The 15,606-nt window shown below is 44.3% G+C and overlaps 1 protein-coding gene across 1 annotated transcript in view; it reads left to right on the forward strand.

Moving 5' to 3' along the window:
• Nucleotides 1–12,483: 12,483 nt before the first annotated feature.
• BOD1L1 (biorientation of chromosomes in cell division 1 like 1) overlaps nucleotides 12,484–15,606 on the forward strand; it is a 58,081-nt gene continuing 54,958 nt past the window's right edge. The window contains 3 exon segments of the mRNA XM_038398520.2: nucleotides 12,484–13,107; nucleotides 13,852–13,976; nucleotides 15,334–15,524. Coding sequence (XP_038254448.2) covers nucleotides 12,907–13,107; nucleotides 13,852–13,976; nucleotides 15,334–15,524 — 517 coding nt within the window. The 5' untranslated portion in view covers nucleotides 12,484–12,906.

Raw genomic sequence — 15,606 nt, forward strand, 5'->3', positions numbered from 1 at the left:
CATCCCAACAGTGGATGTACTCCAGAGACTTGACTGGAGCCTACAGTTTATTCCATCACTGCTACAAGCCTGAACCAAGAATTTTGCCATTACTGTATGTAATAGATTCCATTCAACCAATTCTAACTCATCTATATTTTTCTTTTTATGAATAAACCTTCAGATTTTAGATTCTAAAGGATTGGCAATAATGTGATTTGTGAGCAAGATCTGACATTGATCTGGGTCTGGAGTTTTGTCCTTTTGGATTGGGAGAACCTTTTTACTAGAGTATTGGTTTTCATAACCAGTCATCCCCATGACAAATGGCACTGATAGTGATACTGGGAAACTGGAGTGTCTAAGGGAATTGCTTGTGTGACTTATGGTCACTCAGTGGTGTGAGACTGAAGTAATCTCTCTTTGGCTGGATTGGTGTGCCTTAGAGGTGGAGAACCACCAGCCTGGGGCTGTGACTGCTCTAAGCAATTTGCCCTCAATTGATACGCTCAGTTGTGTCCTGCCAAAGGCAGCATCATTACAGTGACATGTAGGTGTTTTTGCTGCCCTGTCACAATTTGCTGCTTCTGCTCTCCCATCCTCTGGTTCAGGGGTAGCAAATTGTCACAGATGGGGGTATGCTTGTCACAATGTACTCCCTCTCCCATCTCCTGATCCAGGTGGTAGCAAGTTGTGATGGTTGGGTGTGCCCCATCACAGTTTCCTGCCATTGTGAAATCTCTATTTTAAATCTGGACACAAATAAAATATATCTTTGTAACTTGGAAAAGCATTTTTATGACATTCTGGGGTGCAAACCAGACCAATGAGGTACTGTGTCACCCCTGCCCTGCAACCTGAAATGCCCCACAATGCCTTGCTGTTGTAGCTGCCAACCTGGGTTCCTCGCCAACAGCATACAGCTTACACCCTGAGTGTCTGTGTATCGTCACAGCAACTCTGACCCCAGCAGTCTGTTAAACACCAGCCACATTCTGGCTGCCTCTTAAACTCTAGAGACACTTCCAATCCCAGATTTTCCCCAAAAAATGTGTTCTTCACTATCCAGCCATTTTAGATCTATGGCCCCTGTAAATTTGCTACTTTATATGGAGTTACCCCACAGTCCAGTTTAACCACAACACTAGGTTAGTTTTGATTTAAGTTACAAAGAGATTTAAAGTGAATACAACCCTAAGGCATTAAAGTCAGAAATGGTTACAAGAGAAACAAAGATAAAACGCTTCCTACTGCTAAAACTTAAGCTACACTTAGCTCAAGGTGAAATCTCTTACCACATTCCCAGTAACACTGCTGACCAAATGCTCAGGCCACAATCTGCTCCAAAAGTCCAATGGTTGTTTCTTTTGTCTTCTTAGGTGAAAGAGAGAGATGCATAGGGAGAGAAAACTTGGGTTATTTTTGTCCCTCACTTTTATAGTTGTCACCTTTTGAAGTGTATTTTCCTGAGGGATACCCCTAAATAAAATTCATTCCCACTGTGAAGATGGAGACAAGAATTCTCATGGTGAAAGAGGTTCCATGCTGGGTTTGTCTACATTACAAGTTGTCAGAAAAACTTATGTTGCTTAAGAGTGTTGTCAAGGTTCCTCCCCTACTCTGAACTCTAGGGTACAGATATGGGGACCTGCATGAAAGACCCCCTAAGCTTATTCTTACCAGCTTAGGTTACAAACTTTGCCTTGTCCTTGAACCCTATGCTGCCACCACCAAGTGTGTTAAACAAAGAAAAGGGAAAGAGCCCACTTGGAGATGTCTTCCCCCAAAATACCCCCTCAAGCCCGACTCCCCATTTCCTGGGGAAGGCTTGATAAAAATCCTCACCAATTTGTACAGGTGAGCACAGACCCAAACCCTTGGATCTTAAGAACAATGAAAAAAATCAGGTTCTTAAAAGAAGAATTTTAATTAAAGAAAAGATAAAAGAATCACCTCTGTAAAATCAGGATGGTAAATACCTTACAGGGTAATCAGATTCAAAACAGAGAATCCCTCTAGGCAAAACCTTAAGTTACAAAAAGACACAAAAACAAGAATATACATTCCATTCAGCACAGCTATTTTACCAGCCATTAAACAAAAGAAATCTACGCATTTCTAGCTAGCTTACTTACTAACTTTTTACAGAAGTTCTGAGCTGCATTCCTGATCAGTTCCTGGCAAAAGCATCACACAGACAGACAGACCCTTTGTTCCCCACCTCCAGCTTTAAAAGTATCTTGTCTCCTCATTGGTCATTTTGGTCAGGTGCCAGCGAAGTTATCTTAGCTTCCTAACCCTTTACAGGTAAAAGGGTTTTGCCTCTGGCCAGGAGGGATTTTATAGCACTGTATACAGAAAGGGGGGTTACCCTTTCCTTTATTTTTATGACAGGTGTAAATAAGCCACCCCCCTGACAGACATAATTTATGCTGACCTAAGCATTGGTGTGGACAGCACTCTGGTGGAGGAGGTTTTATTATACCGACAGGAGAGCTCTCTCTCATTGGCATAGTGCAGGGGTGGCCAAACTGCAGCTCATGAGCCACATGTGGCTCTTTTACAGTTAAAGTGTGGCTCATGGAGCCCAGCACACACACACACACCCCTCTGATTCTCTGCCTACCAACCTTGGGTGGGAGCTCAGGGCTTCTGCCCTGCAACGGGGTGATGAGGCTACAAGCTTCTGCCAGAGACAACTGGTGCCTGGGGTGGGGGTAGAGAATTTAAAGGTTCAACCCCCAAAACTGCTTGAGTCAAGCCCTACCTCTTACCCTCAGTGGCCCCTCCCTGCAGCTCCCTGTTTTAGTTCTGCAGGGAGAGGCAGCAGCAAAAGCAACAGCTCATCCTGCAGCTCCCAGCTGTATGCCGCTGCCTCTCCCACAGCCGCAGCTCCCAGCTTGCCAGGCCTGGCAGCACCATGTGACCAAGCAGGGCCAGCAAACCCTGGCAAAAATCTGGGGGGGGACCTGACCCCATATGCTTCCCCCCATGTGTCACCTCTGGGAGGAGGGTCTAGGGGCTGCCAGGGCACAGGGATGAAGTCCCAAGTCCTAGCAGGTGTGCCCCTGCTCTCAAACTTTTGAAGATTGTCATATGTGACTCAGACAGTCAGTAAATTTGGCCATCTCTGGCATAGAGCATCTTCACCAAATGCGCTACGGTGGTGCAGCTGCACGAGTGCAGCTGTGCCTCCATAGCACTTCCAGTGTAGATTAACCTACTGTTTTCTAAAATGAGGCTCAATCTGTTCCTACCCACCTTCCTTGCCAAAGAATGGCCACTGGACAGGTGATTGCCCATCAACTTTGATGACATCGGGCTAGAGACACCAGCTTGTGCTTGGTCTTTGAGAAACTGGTTTACCCAGACTTCTCTGGTAAATACATTTCAGATCTAATTTTGGCTTATGTTCATAACTTTACATATAATGTTGCTACACACATTTCATCATGATAATATTGACCAGTAAGTTATTAGTTTTCAAATGACACATCACAAGGCATATTTTGTACAAATATTATTACAATGGTGTGTTGAGTGTGAATATAAGGCTACATTCTGCCACAATTTTGCAGAATTAAGCCACAGGGGTGTTGTATGTTAAACTCTGAATGAAGGTATTGTTATTTCTTTATTAGTCTCTTTTCATTGCAGATTAAGCCATATAGTTTCTACAGTAAACAAACTTTGAATATACACACAAACACTGAAACTAGTGTAAAGCATTGTAAACAGTATTGAAATACTTATGAATACATTTTAAACACAAGCTATTAGGCAGGACATCTACCTTTTTTTCCTATCCAGACTTCCCCTCTATTGTCACTGTTACACATATTGATCAAGTTTTCAAAACAAAATGTGCACCTCTCTATTGTGGCACAAACATACGAGCATGTTTACCTCTGATCTTATTCCAGACACATTTTCTGAGGCCTTTTCCTCACTGCTAAAACCAAAGTGCTTTGTCCTCCCTGTGCTTAAGGTTCAGGAGCTATTCCGAACTAAAATTACCCCAAGTTAAACAAAGCAAAACAAAAACTCACCTTTTGTAGCAGTGAGGGAAAGGTCTAAGGACTAGATTTACAAAAGGGAGTTAGATTTCAGAGTAGCAGCCATGTTAGTCTGTATTCGCAAAAAGAAAAGGAGTACTTGTGGCACCTTAGAGACCAACAAATTTATTTGAGCATAAGCTTTCGTGAGCTACAGCTCACTTCATCGGATGCATTTGGTGGAAAAAACAGAGGGGAGATTGATATACACACACAGAGAACATGAAACAATGGGTTTATCATACACACTGTAAGGAGAGTGATCACTTAAGATAAGCCATCACCAGCAGCAGGTGGGGGGAAAGGAGGAAAACCTTTCATGGTGACAAGCAAGGCAGGCTATTTCCAGCAGTTAACAAGAATATCTGAGGAACAGTGGCGGGTGTGGTGGGGGGGAGAAATAACATGGGGAAATAGTTTTACTTTGTGTAATGACTCATCCATTCCCAGTCTCTATTCAAGCCTAAGTTAATCGTATCCAGTTTGCAAATTAATTCCAATTCAGCAGTCTCTCGTTGGAGTCTGTTTTTGAAGCTTTTTTGTTAAAGGATAGCCACTCTCCAACACTCAGTATCTCAATGCCTAGCTTTTAGGCACCAAGAAAGTCACAGGAACACCACTATGCTTCACAAATCCTGAGTTAGGTGCCTCAGCTCCCTATACAATGAATGGAGAGAGAGAGGCACCTCAGAGTGGATCCACAAAAGCTAGCACCATAGGCGGAGAGCTCCCTAAGCCAGCCAGTGGGATATATTGACCAGAGGGGCACGTGAAATCTCTAAGGTTAAAAGATCCATCCCATCACAGAATTTGGTACCTAAGTCATCACTGCAGGTAAGCACCTAGCTCTGCCTGGAACCCCTTTTGGAGTCAGGTGTCTAAGCTGTTTCTTGAGAAAATGAGACAGGCATCTACCTAACTCCACACAAAACAGACAAAGGAGGAGGAACCACATTGTAACCTCAAGCCCAGTGATTAAAGTACACACCTGGGATGTGGGAGACCCCTTTTCATTTTTTTTACCCCTCTGTCTCAGGGAAAATTGACCTCACATCTCCTATATCCCAAGGAAGTGCTCTAACTACTGGACTAGAAGTTAAGGTGGAAAAGGACACCACAGCCTCCTTCTCCAGCCAGATTTTGAATAGAACCCAATCCAGTAGACAGTCTCTGAACCTGCTATGAGATTGGGCCCTATACATAAGATAAACATTGCCCTCCCCCCCCCCCACCCATCTTCCCTGTTTTGCAAGTTCCTCCAGAGTTTAGGTGGGATATAGGCATCCAGATGCTTAGAGTAAGGTAGCAGAGCACATCTCAGAGGCAGAAATTTACATAGGAACAGCCATACTAGATCAGACTAATGATCTATCTAGCCCAGGATCCTGTCTTCCGACAGTGGGCAATGCCAGGTGCTTCAGAGGGAATGAACAGAACAAGTAATCATTGAGTGATCCATCTCCTGTCATCCACTCCCACCTTCTGGCAATCAGAGGCTAAGGACATAGCATCCCTGACTATCTTGGCTAATAGCCATTGATGGACCTATTCTCCATGAACTTACCTACTTTGTTTTTGCATTTTGGCCTTTACAACATCCCCTGGCAATGAATTCCACAGATTGAGTGTGCAGTATATGAAGAAGTACTTCCTTTTATTTTAAACTTGCTACCTATTACTTAAATGCCATTAGCAAATCATAAATTGACCAATAGCAAATCAGAAACAAGGGTCAAACAAAGTTCAGGAGGATGACTCAAAACACATGTAGGGAGGAGGAAGAAGGAGTAGCTATGATGTAAGCGTAAAGCTGATGGGCTGAATGAGTTGTCACCTTCGCAGGGAGCCCGCAATTTGAAAGGTCAACCAATCAGAAAAAGTCAGAGAACTGAATAAAAGGAGACAGCCGGCAAGCTAGAAGGTGTGAGATAAGAGTGATTGAGAAGATGGTGATGATTGTAGAGAAAGAGGAGGAAAAAAGTGATAGAGCAGAAGGACCTAAAGATGAGTCAGGGGGACTGAGAAAAGGAATGCAAGTCTGAGGTTTATTTATTTTAAGAAGACTACTTATGTGTATGCCTGCTAATAAAACTGGATTCCTGCTACTGAGTGAGAACTGCCCCTCCCCATACTGTAAGTAGCTGGCCACTGCTTGCAGAATGGTTTTGTTAATTGTTTCATGTCTGTTTAATGCTGTTTTTATATATATGTATTGGGTACTTGTATGCTATGTTGTAACATGTCTAAGGTTATTGTATTATAGGCATTATGCATATGTATGAAGAGTTCAAGTGTGTACCAATTTTGCAACATTGTATTTGTCTTACCACTCACTTAAATGCATGACTTTTTTTAATTGCTTACAATACATTCTAATTTTCTCTCTACATTAGATCTAGTAAAGAAAGAAGGAAACCACTTAATCTTTTAATAAATAAGACTGTTTGAAGCATTGCTGTTTGTATACCTATTCTTGATCAGAGGGCTGTATCTGTCCTTTCAAGGTTAGCTGGAGCAACCTACTCCAGGAAACCTTCTGCAGGTCAGAGACTAATTTCCTGGCAATTCCCTTAGGGCAGGTCACTTCCTTTCTCCCTATTTGGGCAGAATAAATTAACAAATCTATTTAGAATCCTAGGTAGACCAATACTGAAGTACCTTATGCCTAAAATCTAGGGTAACATGTCTGTTGAGGATAGGCCAAGAAATAATGGGCTTAATTTGCAGCAAGGGAGAACTAGGTTAGATATTACAAAACCTCTTTCAAATTGTAAGAGTAGCTGAGCTCTGGAATAAGCTTCTAAGGGAGGCTGTAGAATCCCCCTCAATTAAGGCTTTTGGTTTGTTTGTTTTTTTTCTTCCCCCCCCCCCCCCCCCGAAGAATAGGTTGGACAAAAACCTGTCAGGGATGGTCTAGGTTTACTTTAGTCTTGTCTCAGTGCAGTGGGCTGGCCTTGATGACTTTTCAATGTTCCTCTTCCAGCCATAATTTCCTGATTCTATAAAATGGCCAGAATATATAGCGCATATGCATAGCTTCTGCAGATCTCTGAAAGAATATCAGCATTCTCATTTTCAAAACATTTCTCAGCATTGTCAGGAAAGCCATCTGATAGTAGACAGCTGCTGGCATCAAGAAGCCACTGCTGTCAAAGGGCTGTCTTCAGCAAATAATTATAAAATTCTCCCCACCTCTCAAACTGATTTTTCTCAGCTATAAGTTGAATAAATCAGGAGTGACCTGCTATGACATATCTGGGGTACAATAGACTAGTGAGTAGCTATGTCACCCCTGCCCTTTAATGGGGGGTGCCCTTTACATTGCTTGGCTGCTGTAGCCTCCAGTCAAGACTGTTCACAAAACAAGCACCAACGTGCATCTGCCTCCTACCAGTCACACCTAGTCTCTTGCAGCCTGAATTACACTGCAGGGTGACTCCAGCACACTCCCAGCTCCAGATTTCCCCCCAGAAATCTATCCTTCCCTAGCCCTCTCCTGAACAATACACACTTCAAAAAAAAAAAAAAACACTTAGATGCGTAATCATTTGTTAATTATCGTGTTACCCTAAATGGCGCTTCCCACATCCTTCATTCTAAACATGCTGTATTTGATAAAACAAGTTAACTACAAAAAGAGATAGTGAGTACAAGTAATGAGGCATAAAAGTCAGAAATGGTTACAAGAAAAATAACTATTGCCTAATTTAAACTATCTTAAAAGCAGTTTCTCAACAGTCTTACTGACCAAATTTCTTAGGTCAGAACCTCTTCTATTTAATGACTGCTTCCTTTGTTCCTTCTGGTGCCATGAATCAATGGATAGAGAGAGCAAGGAGGAGGGTGTACGCTGGGGTGTCTGCCCCTTCTTTTTCTAGTCCTGTCTTCCCTGGGAGAACCATTTCAAGCTGGGAGCATGGCCACTCCATGGACAGAAACTCCATGCTGTTTCTTTGCTAAGTAGATTTTTTTTTTTTCACCCTTGTCCCCCTTCCTGCCAAAGAAGAGTCACTTAGCAAGTACTTGCCTGTTCACCTTGTTTATACCAGGCTGAGGTGTCAGCTTGCCATTGGTCTCTGAGAAATTGGTTTGTTCACTTTCCAGACATGGAACATATTTTAGTAACACCACCCAATGGAATCTTATAACCTTACATACAGTGTTGCCACACATTTTACCAGAACAGTAATGACCAGCACATAAGAAGTCTTGAAATGATAAATCACAAGCATACCTCATACAAAGACTATTACAATAGTGTGAATATAGGGGTACAGTCTATCACACTTCTCAAGTGGCTTGCCTACAATAAAAACATCCTATACAGTTTCAGAAACAATACAGAGCACATCTAGTAACTGCCACCATAGGCTCCAACTCAGTGGGTGCTCCGGGGCTGGAGCACCAATGGGGGAAAAAATAGGGGGTCTGCCAGTGGATGCTCAGCACCCACCATCAGCACCTCCTCCTTCCCCCAATGCCTCCTGCCTGCTAGCGGGCCCTGCTGATCAGTACCTTCCATGTCTACTGCCTATCATGATCAGCTGTTTTGTAGTGTTCAGGAGGTTCTGGGGCAAAAGGTGGAGGAGTGAGGACATTGTGTGCTCAGTGGAGGGGGTGGAAAGAGGTGGGGCAGAGCCAGGGGTCAGGCACCCCCCCAACACATTGGTAAGTCAGTGCCTGTGACTGCCACACCCTATTTATGGATCTTTCTGGACCAGGTGATCAGTCCTACACTCTGCAGATGCACAGAGACACAACATCACAATGTTTTAGGTAAACTGAAATTATTTTTGTTGCAGCCTATCAGATTGTCTTCACAACTTTGGCTATCACAATAATGGATTAATATTACCATCATAATGTAAGAAAGATGTAAACACAACAAATGGCCACTTTACTTCTGAATGAAAGCATCCACGCAGGCGGTTAAGATGCTGTTATAACGCACATACCTTCTAGGTGTGGTGTTCCCCTGTATATGAGAGAGAGAGATGGCTTTTTGCTCATGCGGTAGCAGCTCATGCACTAAGCTCCAGAGCTCCCAGGTTCGATCCCGCCCAACAACCACTTAACTTCACACCTTTACTGTCTCACAATCTAGATCAGGGATCTCAAACTTAAATCACCACGAGGGCAATATGAGGACTAGTACATTGGCCCGAGGGCCGCATCACTGAAACCTTTTCATACGATATAAAAGTTTTGTCAAAAATGAAGCGTAATATAGTATGCTACTAAAAGTCAATATATTCACTTTTTAAAAACTGTAATGCAAAGAGGTTTTAATAAAATATAAACACCTGCAACTATTCCTTATGTGGTTGATGATGATCTACACAAACAGTCTATCAACATAGCTAATGGCAGGAACTATTAAAGTAACTATTCATACAAAATACATTCTTTCCAACTACTCACAGCAAAGAATCATAGATGCTGAACTTCATACCTCAGACTGCTTGTCTAATCCATGAGGCCCTGCCCTGCCTAGCCCAGTCTTTTCCCACCCCAACTTCACCCTATTCCAACCCCTTCCCCAAATCCTCTGCCTCTCCCCAGAGCGCATCGTGTCCCTGCTCCTCCCCCCTCCCTCCTGGAAAGTCCTAAGCGCTGCCAAACAGCTGTTTGACAGCAGGAAGCACTAAGAGGTAGGCAGAGGAGCGGGGATGCGGCACACTCAGGGTAGAGGGGTTGGAGGGGGACAGGGGGTGAGGTTAGCTTGGCTGCTGGTGGAGTCAGCACCTATGGCAGGGCACAGGAAATAACTCCATAGGTCGCATGCAGCCTGCGGGCCATGTATTTGAGATCCCTGATGATCTCTCAATAAGGGAAGAGAATAGGGGGGAGGATATCTTAATTCATTTAGTATAAAATGCTTTTAACTGATTTTCCATGACATCTGTACAAATGAGGATCTGCAGATATTAAGGCCATGTCTATGCTAGCATTTACTGCAGATTAATTTATGTGGCTCAGGGGTATGAAAAAGCTATCCCCCTGAGAGACACAAGTTACAACAACTTAAGTGCTGGTGTAAACAGTACTATGTTGGCGGGAGAGCTTGTCCTGCTGACATAGCTACCGCCATTCACGGGGCTGGAGTAGCTAAGCCAATGGGAGAGCTTTCTCCTATCAGCTTAGAGCAGTTACATTACAGAGCTTATAGCAGTGCAGCTGCATTGCTGCAGTTCCCCCGCTGTAAACTGTCTAGCATAACCGTAGCCTCAGACACAAATCTCTCTAAAGGTAAAGCCACACAATCAGCATCAGAGTTGTCAAGCAATGAATAATAATGGTTCATTTAACATCTCAGTCATCAGTATAGTCTGTGTCCTCAGTTCTAAGAAAATGTGAGTTTTTACCGTGGGGTAACAAACATGCATTTGCTATCCCACTGTAAAAACATGGTAGAGACAAGACAATTTAGTTTCACAAAAAGGCAAACTAGATGACATCTGCACCAGATCTCCCATGCCCACCCATCCAACCAACGCAAAGGAGGAACAGGATAATTCATTTTAAAAAAAAATCCTTGATTTTGGCAGCACAGAGCAGTAAACTTGTCAAAATGAAGAACATCACTAAAATATATATCAACATATGAAGCATACATAAAAGGCTATGAAATTAAAATATGCATAAACAATTCAGTAGAAATGTTAACATTTATGTATGTAACTAATGAAGCAATAAAGTGAAGTGTGCACTTCAGTGTTTGCAGGATGGTAAATTACTTACAGAAATAAGGGGTTTTAATAAGTTTTCTTTTACAAAGGGAGCAGAGAAAAAAAAATCACATCTTACTGGAAGTCCAAAACAGCTCTGAATGTTACTGGAATGTACAACTGTTTTAGGTATTTGGATTCTTTGGGAGAGGTAACAGAAAAAGTATGAAGCTAGTGCGCCCTAAAGGCTCAGAAACAAAAAGGCAAATTAAAAGAACCTAAAATGTTTTCATTTATTTTAATTTTGTGATTTTTGGATGCATAACTCATGATTTTTTAATACTTATACTTATATTTATAAAAAATTACAACAGAAATTTACATTTGTGAAGAATTTCACAGAAGATAGTATAGTGCCTTCTGGGCTAGATTTTTAAAGGTTGAAAGTGTCTCGATGCTTTTGGAAGTCCCACTAGTCACCTAAATACCTTTAAAAATCTGGCCTGCAGAGACTGTTTGCAAACCAAATTCTACACATAAGTGGTAACGTGACAAAGGAGGAGGGTGCCGGATAACAAGGCAAAATAATGGTTGACAAAAACAATCCTGACTGGTGGATTAAAGGAAACTTAAATTTGACAAAAAGAAAAGGAGTACTTGTGGCACCTTAGAGACCAATAAATTTATTTGAGCATAAGCTTTTGTGAGCTACAGCTTATGCTCACGAAAGCTTATGCTCAAATAAATTTGTTAGTCTCTAAGGTGCCACAAGTACTCCTTTTCTTTTTGCGAATATAGACTAACAGGGCTGCTACTCTGAAACCTGTCATTATGCAAGGCATTAAATTTGACATCAGCCCTGGAAATCAATCAGCCTTGATGTGATATGATCCCAAAGAATAAACCGCTGTATAAAAAAAATACAAATAAAAACTACCGTCACAATACAAACGGGAAGTGCTACATTAGAAACACTGAGATGTGATTGCTGAACCTACTAGCAACTATGAATATTTTAAAATGATGATTACTCCTAAAATATCATCTACACAGCACAATGACATTCATCTGCCATGGATTAACAAGGGTGAATGATGAAGTGCTAAGAGTAATAAAAATAATATTTTAAAAAGTAAAGACTTTGACAGGTGCGAAACTTGACTTCCAGGTGATTACCAGAAAAAGGGCAGGCCAGTTCAGGAAGTGAGAACTGCCGTTCAGGCACGTTTTGTGAAGTGCGATGAGGCTTTAGACAGACACAGAAACTGACAAGGGGTGCGTTTGAACCCTGACCATTCTCATTTTCAGAGGGAGGAAGGGAGGGTAGTAGGATAGGCCCCTGAATCACGTCTCCCTGAGCCGCTCAGTACAGGCCACCAGAGAGGGCAGAGCTGCCTGGTCTAGGCAGGGGGATGCGCTGTGCTTTGGAGAAGAGGCGGGAGCTAAGACATACTGTCCTGCAATGGGGGAACGGGGGGTGGGGGAAGCCCCTCTGCCCCGCCTGGACCCCGTTCTCAACCCCAGCTCCGAACCCCCCATCCCGCATTGTGCCCCTCAGCCCTTCCCCTGCCTGCAGGCGCCTGGCCAGCCCGCTGCCACTGCCCCTCCCCCCGGAGAGCTGCCTCCCTAGGTTCCAGCGAGCACCAATACCCAGCTCAGGGCAGCGGCTTCAGCAGCTGTTTCTGAGCATGCTCACTTCACAGGCGCATGCTCAGAACCAGTCGTCCCGCCCCCTCGTGTCTCTCTCTCTCTCTCTCTGGTGCTTGCGGTCGGGAAATCTCGGCGAGCCGCGTCGCGGGGCGAGGCTTGGACGCGCCGCTCGCGCTCGCTCCGCCGGCTGGTAGAGGCGGCGCCGCTGCGCGCAGCGATGGGGCCGCGCCAGGGGAGGCCGGAGCCGGAGAGCTCGGCTCGGATGTCCCCGCCGTGGGAGCAGGGGCAACGGCCGCTCCGCCCCGGCGTCCCGTTACAGGGCTAGTAGCAGCGCCCATTTCCCTGCGCGAATCGGCCCCTCCCCGCAGCCGTGGCGCCGCTCCCGCTCCTCCCTGCTCGTTGTCTCTCGCTTCCTCCCTCCGTTCCCTTCCACTTCCGGGGTCAGAGTTGCCGCGGCTGCTCCTCGGTAACCAGCCTTTGCCTGGAGCCCGGGCAGCGGAGCCGGCAGCCGCTCGCGCTCTCTGAAGGCCCTCCTCCTCCTCCTCCCCCCCCCCATGGCCAGTAACCCGCAGCCCCAGCCCCCTCCGCCGCCGCCCCCTCCTCCGCCCCCACAGCAGCAGCCGCCGCTGCCCGGGGCCTCTGCAGGGGGCGGCGCGGTGGAGCCCGAGCTGGTGTCCGTGATCGTTAATCACCTGAAGAGCCAGGGGCTGTTCGACCAGTTCCGCCGCGACTGCCTGGCCGACGTGGACACCAAGGTATGGGGCGGAGGATGGGCAGGTCCGAGGAGGGAGTGAGGGACCCAGACCTGCCCCGGCTCTGCGGGCACATCCCCTTCCGCAGGCTGGGCTGGTGCCGCCGAGGTCGGGGCTGGGGGCTGGGGACTGGCTGTCTCGCCGAGACGCGCAGCAGGGTCCTCCCTGATGAGCGGCGCGTGTTGCCGGAGGCGAGGCAGGGCTGCCCGGGACACGGCGCCGGCGGGTGCTCGCAGCGCTGCGGAGACTCCTGCCTGGCTAGAGGGTCCGGGGAATATCGCTCCCCATGGGCAGGGGGCACATCGCAGCAACACGTCAGCGCTTTGTCTCTTGCACTAGGCCGCTGATAGCCTCGTTAGCGGCAGATCCGTGGCGGTTCCTTGTTCTACCTGCCTAAGGAATGAGCTCTCCAGTGTGCTCCCCTTGAAATCAGTTGTCAGTGACTGACTTCAGCAAGATCGTGTCATTTGTTTAGAGAGGCCAGCCAGTGGTCACCGGTTTTAGAAGAACATGCTGTTTATGTAGATTATAAACATGCTTCCAATATGGGTCGTAAAACCGTTTTAGGTAAATAGGTTTTGGTAAATGGTCTTTGCCCATCAGAGGATGGCAGGCTGTGTCCTGGTATTTGTATTGACTCAGCAGTTAAGAGCTAGGATTTTTTAAGTTTCTCAGCTCTTGTCATTAGGAAAATGAGTTTCAAGCAGCATTTTTAATTTCTGGTCTCACTTTTTTTTGCCCTTTTAGCCCGCCTATCAAAACCTAAGACAACGTGTTGACAACTTTGTTTCCAACCACCTAGCAACTCATACCTGGAGTCCTCATCTCAACAAGAATCAGCTGAGAAATAATATTAGGCAGCAGGTTCTCAAGTAAGTCACAAGTTGAGTTAATATTCTGCTGTTTTAAAAGATATTCATCTCCTAAATGAATGGAAACCTAAATAGACAAAGAAGTTCCACAGCTTCTGTGAAGAGAGAATATGTCAAAGTCACTCATGTGATATGTTGTAATATCCTCAAATGTAGGGATTCTAGCACTACTGCTACCTCATAAATGGGTAATACAGCAAATTACTAGTTGTCATTAGGTTTTGTGGGTTAAATTCTGGGTTATTAATAGGATTGTGAATATGATAATCCATGTATGTTGAAGCACAAGTCAGTTACTCAAAGTCATGTTCACAAAACAAGAATCCTTGAACATGATATCTATAGACAGCTAAAAAGTTTTGTAAGACTGCTGGTAAACGATCATATCAAAATAATTTAGAATAAGCATTTACAGTGAGCACAGTTTGTGTCATAAACACATTTACCTCATTCTTCTCGGCCTGATGTTGCCAGATATACTAATATGAGAAGCAGCCTAATGTTGCTCCAAATTAACATGTGTAGATTAGGGATGTCTTCCTGTCAACTTTGGTGACAGATGAGAAACTTGAGAACAGAAGTACTGGCTGTGTGAATAGTGAGCCTTTGCCACCTGTTGCACAAGTTAGTTGTAGGAATCAGCACTTGAGGATAGGGCAAAGACAAGTGTTTTGTAGTTAAGACTTGATAACACCGTAAATGGAAACAGGGTCTCAAGTCAAATGTAGCCATAAACAACCTATGCAGTTTCTGGAGTATGATGAACAAAAGGTAGGCCATTAGGAAGCTAACTGGTTCAACACTTAACTTTTCTATTATACACAGGTAAGTTAATTATCTGAACTCCACTGTTTAGTAGCTGTCACCTAATGCCATACTGAGAAATCCTGACATTGGGATTATGAAGACGATTGATGTAATGCGGCTGACACATTCCAGGCTGCCCCTTCCGCATGGAATACCCTCCTCAAACTGATTCATAAAGATAAATACTCTCTTATCTAAGTCCCTCCCCAAAATCCACTATTACTGCAGTGTCTACAAGAAGTTAGCTAGTAATGGCATGGTAAAAGGGCTGCTGGTATAGTTTTTATTACTATCTTTCATATGCTGCACATTTTTTTTTGGACAGGAACTGTTTATTCCTAGGTGTGTTGATAGAACATTTTGAGTACTACCTAGACACAAGTCTGCTATGGGTGTTTCTGAATTAAGTGAAAAAAAATTACTTTCTGAGAACTTAGTGCTTTATTGAAAGTTGTGTGTGTGGAAGGAACACCCTTTAGATAAACTGTTTAAGGTAGCTTGTGGAAATAAATGTCCATATATTTTAAGTATTACAATTATTTTGTTTCAGGTCTGGAATGTTGGAGTCTGGAATTGACAGAATTATTTCTCAGGTTGTGGATCCAAAGATCAACCACACATTCAGACCTCAGGTGGAAAAAGCTGTTCATGAATTTTTAGCCACATTAAATCATAAAGAGGAAGCAAGCCCCAGTACAGCCCCTAGTGAGGAAAAAGCAGATGCTTCCATCACACTACAAGGTATTTTGCCATTACTCTATGTTGTCTGTTTTCTACCTGGTTTTCTTCTCTTGGCAAGTGGTATTATTGATCATCCCTAGTT

The sequence above is a fragment of the Dermochelys coriacea genome, chromosome 4, assembly GCF_009764565.3.
Source record: "Dermochelys coriacea isolate rDerCor1 chromosome 4, rDerCor1.pri.v4, whole genome shotgun sequence".
Taxonomy (NCBI): Eukaryota; Metazoa; Chordata; order Testudines; family Dermochelyidae; genus Dermochelys; species Dermochelys coriacea.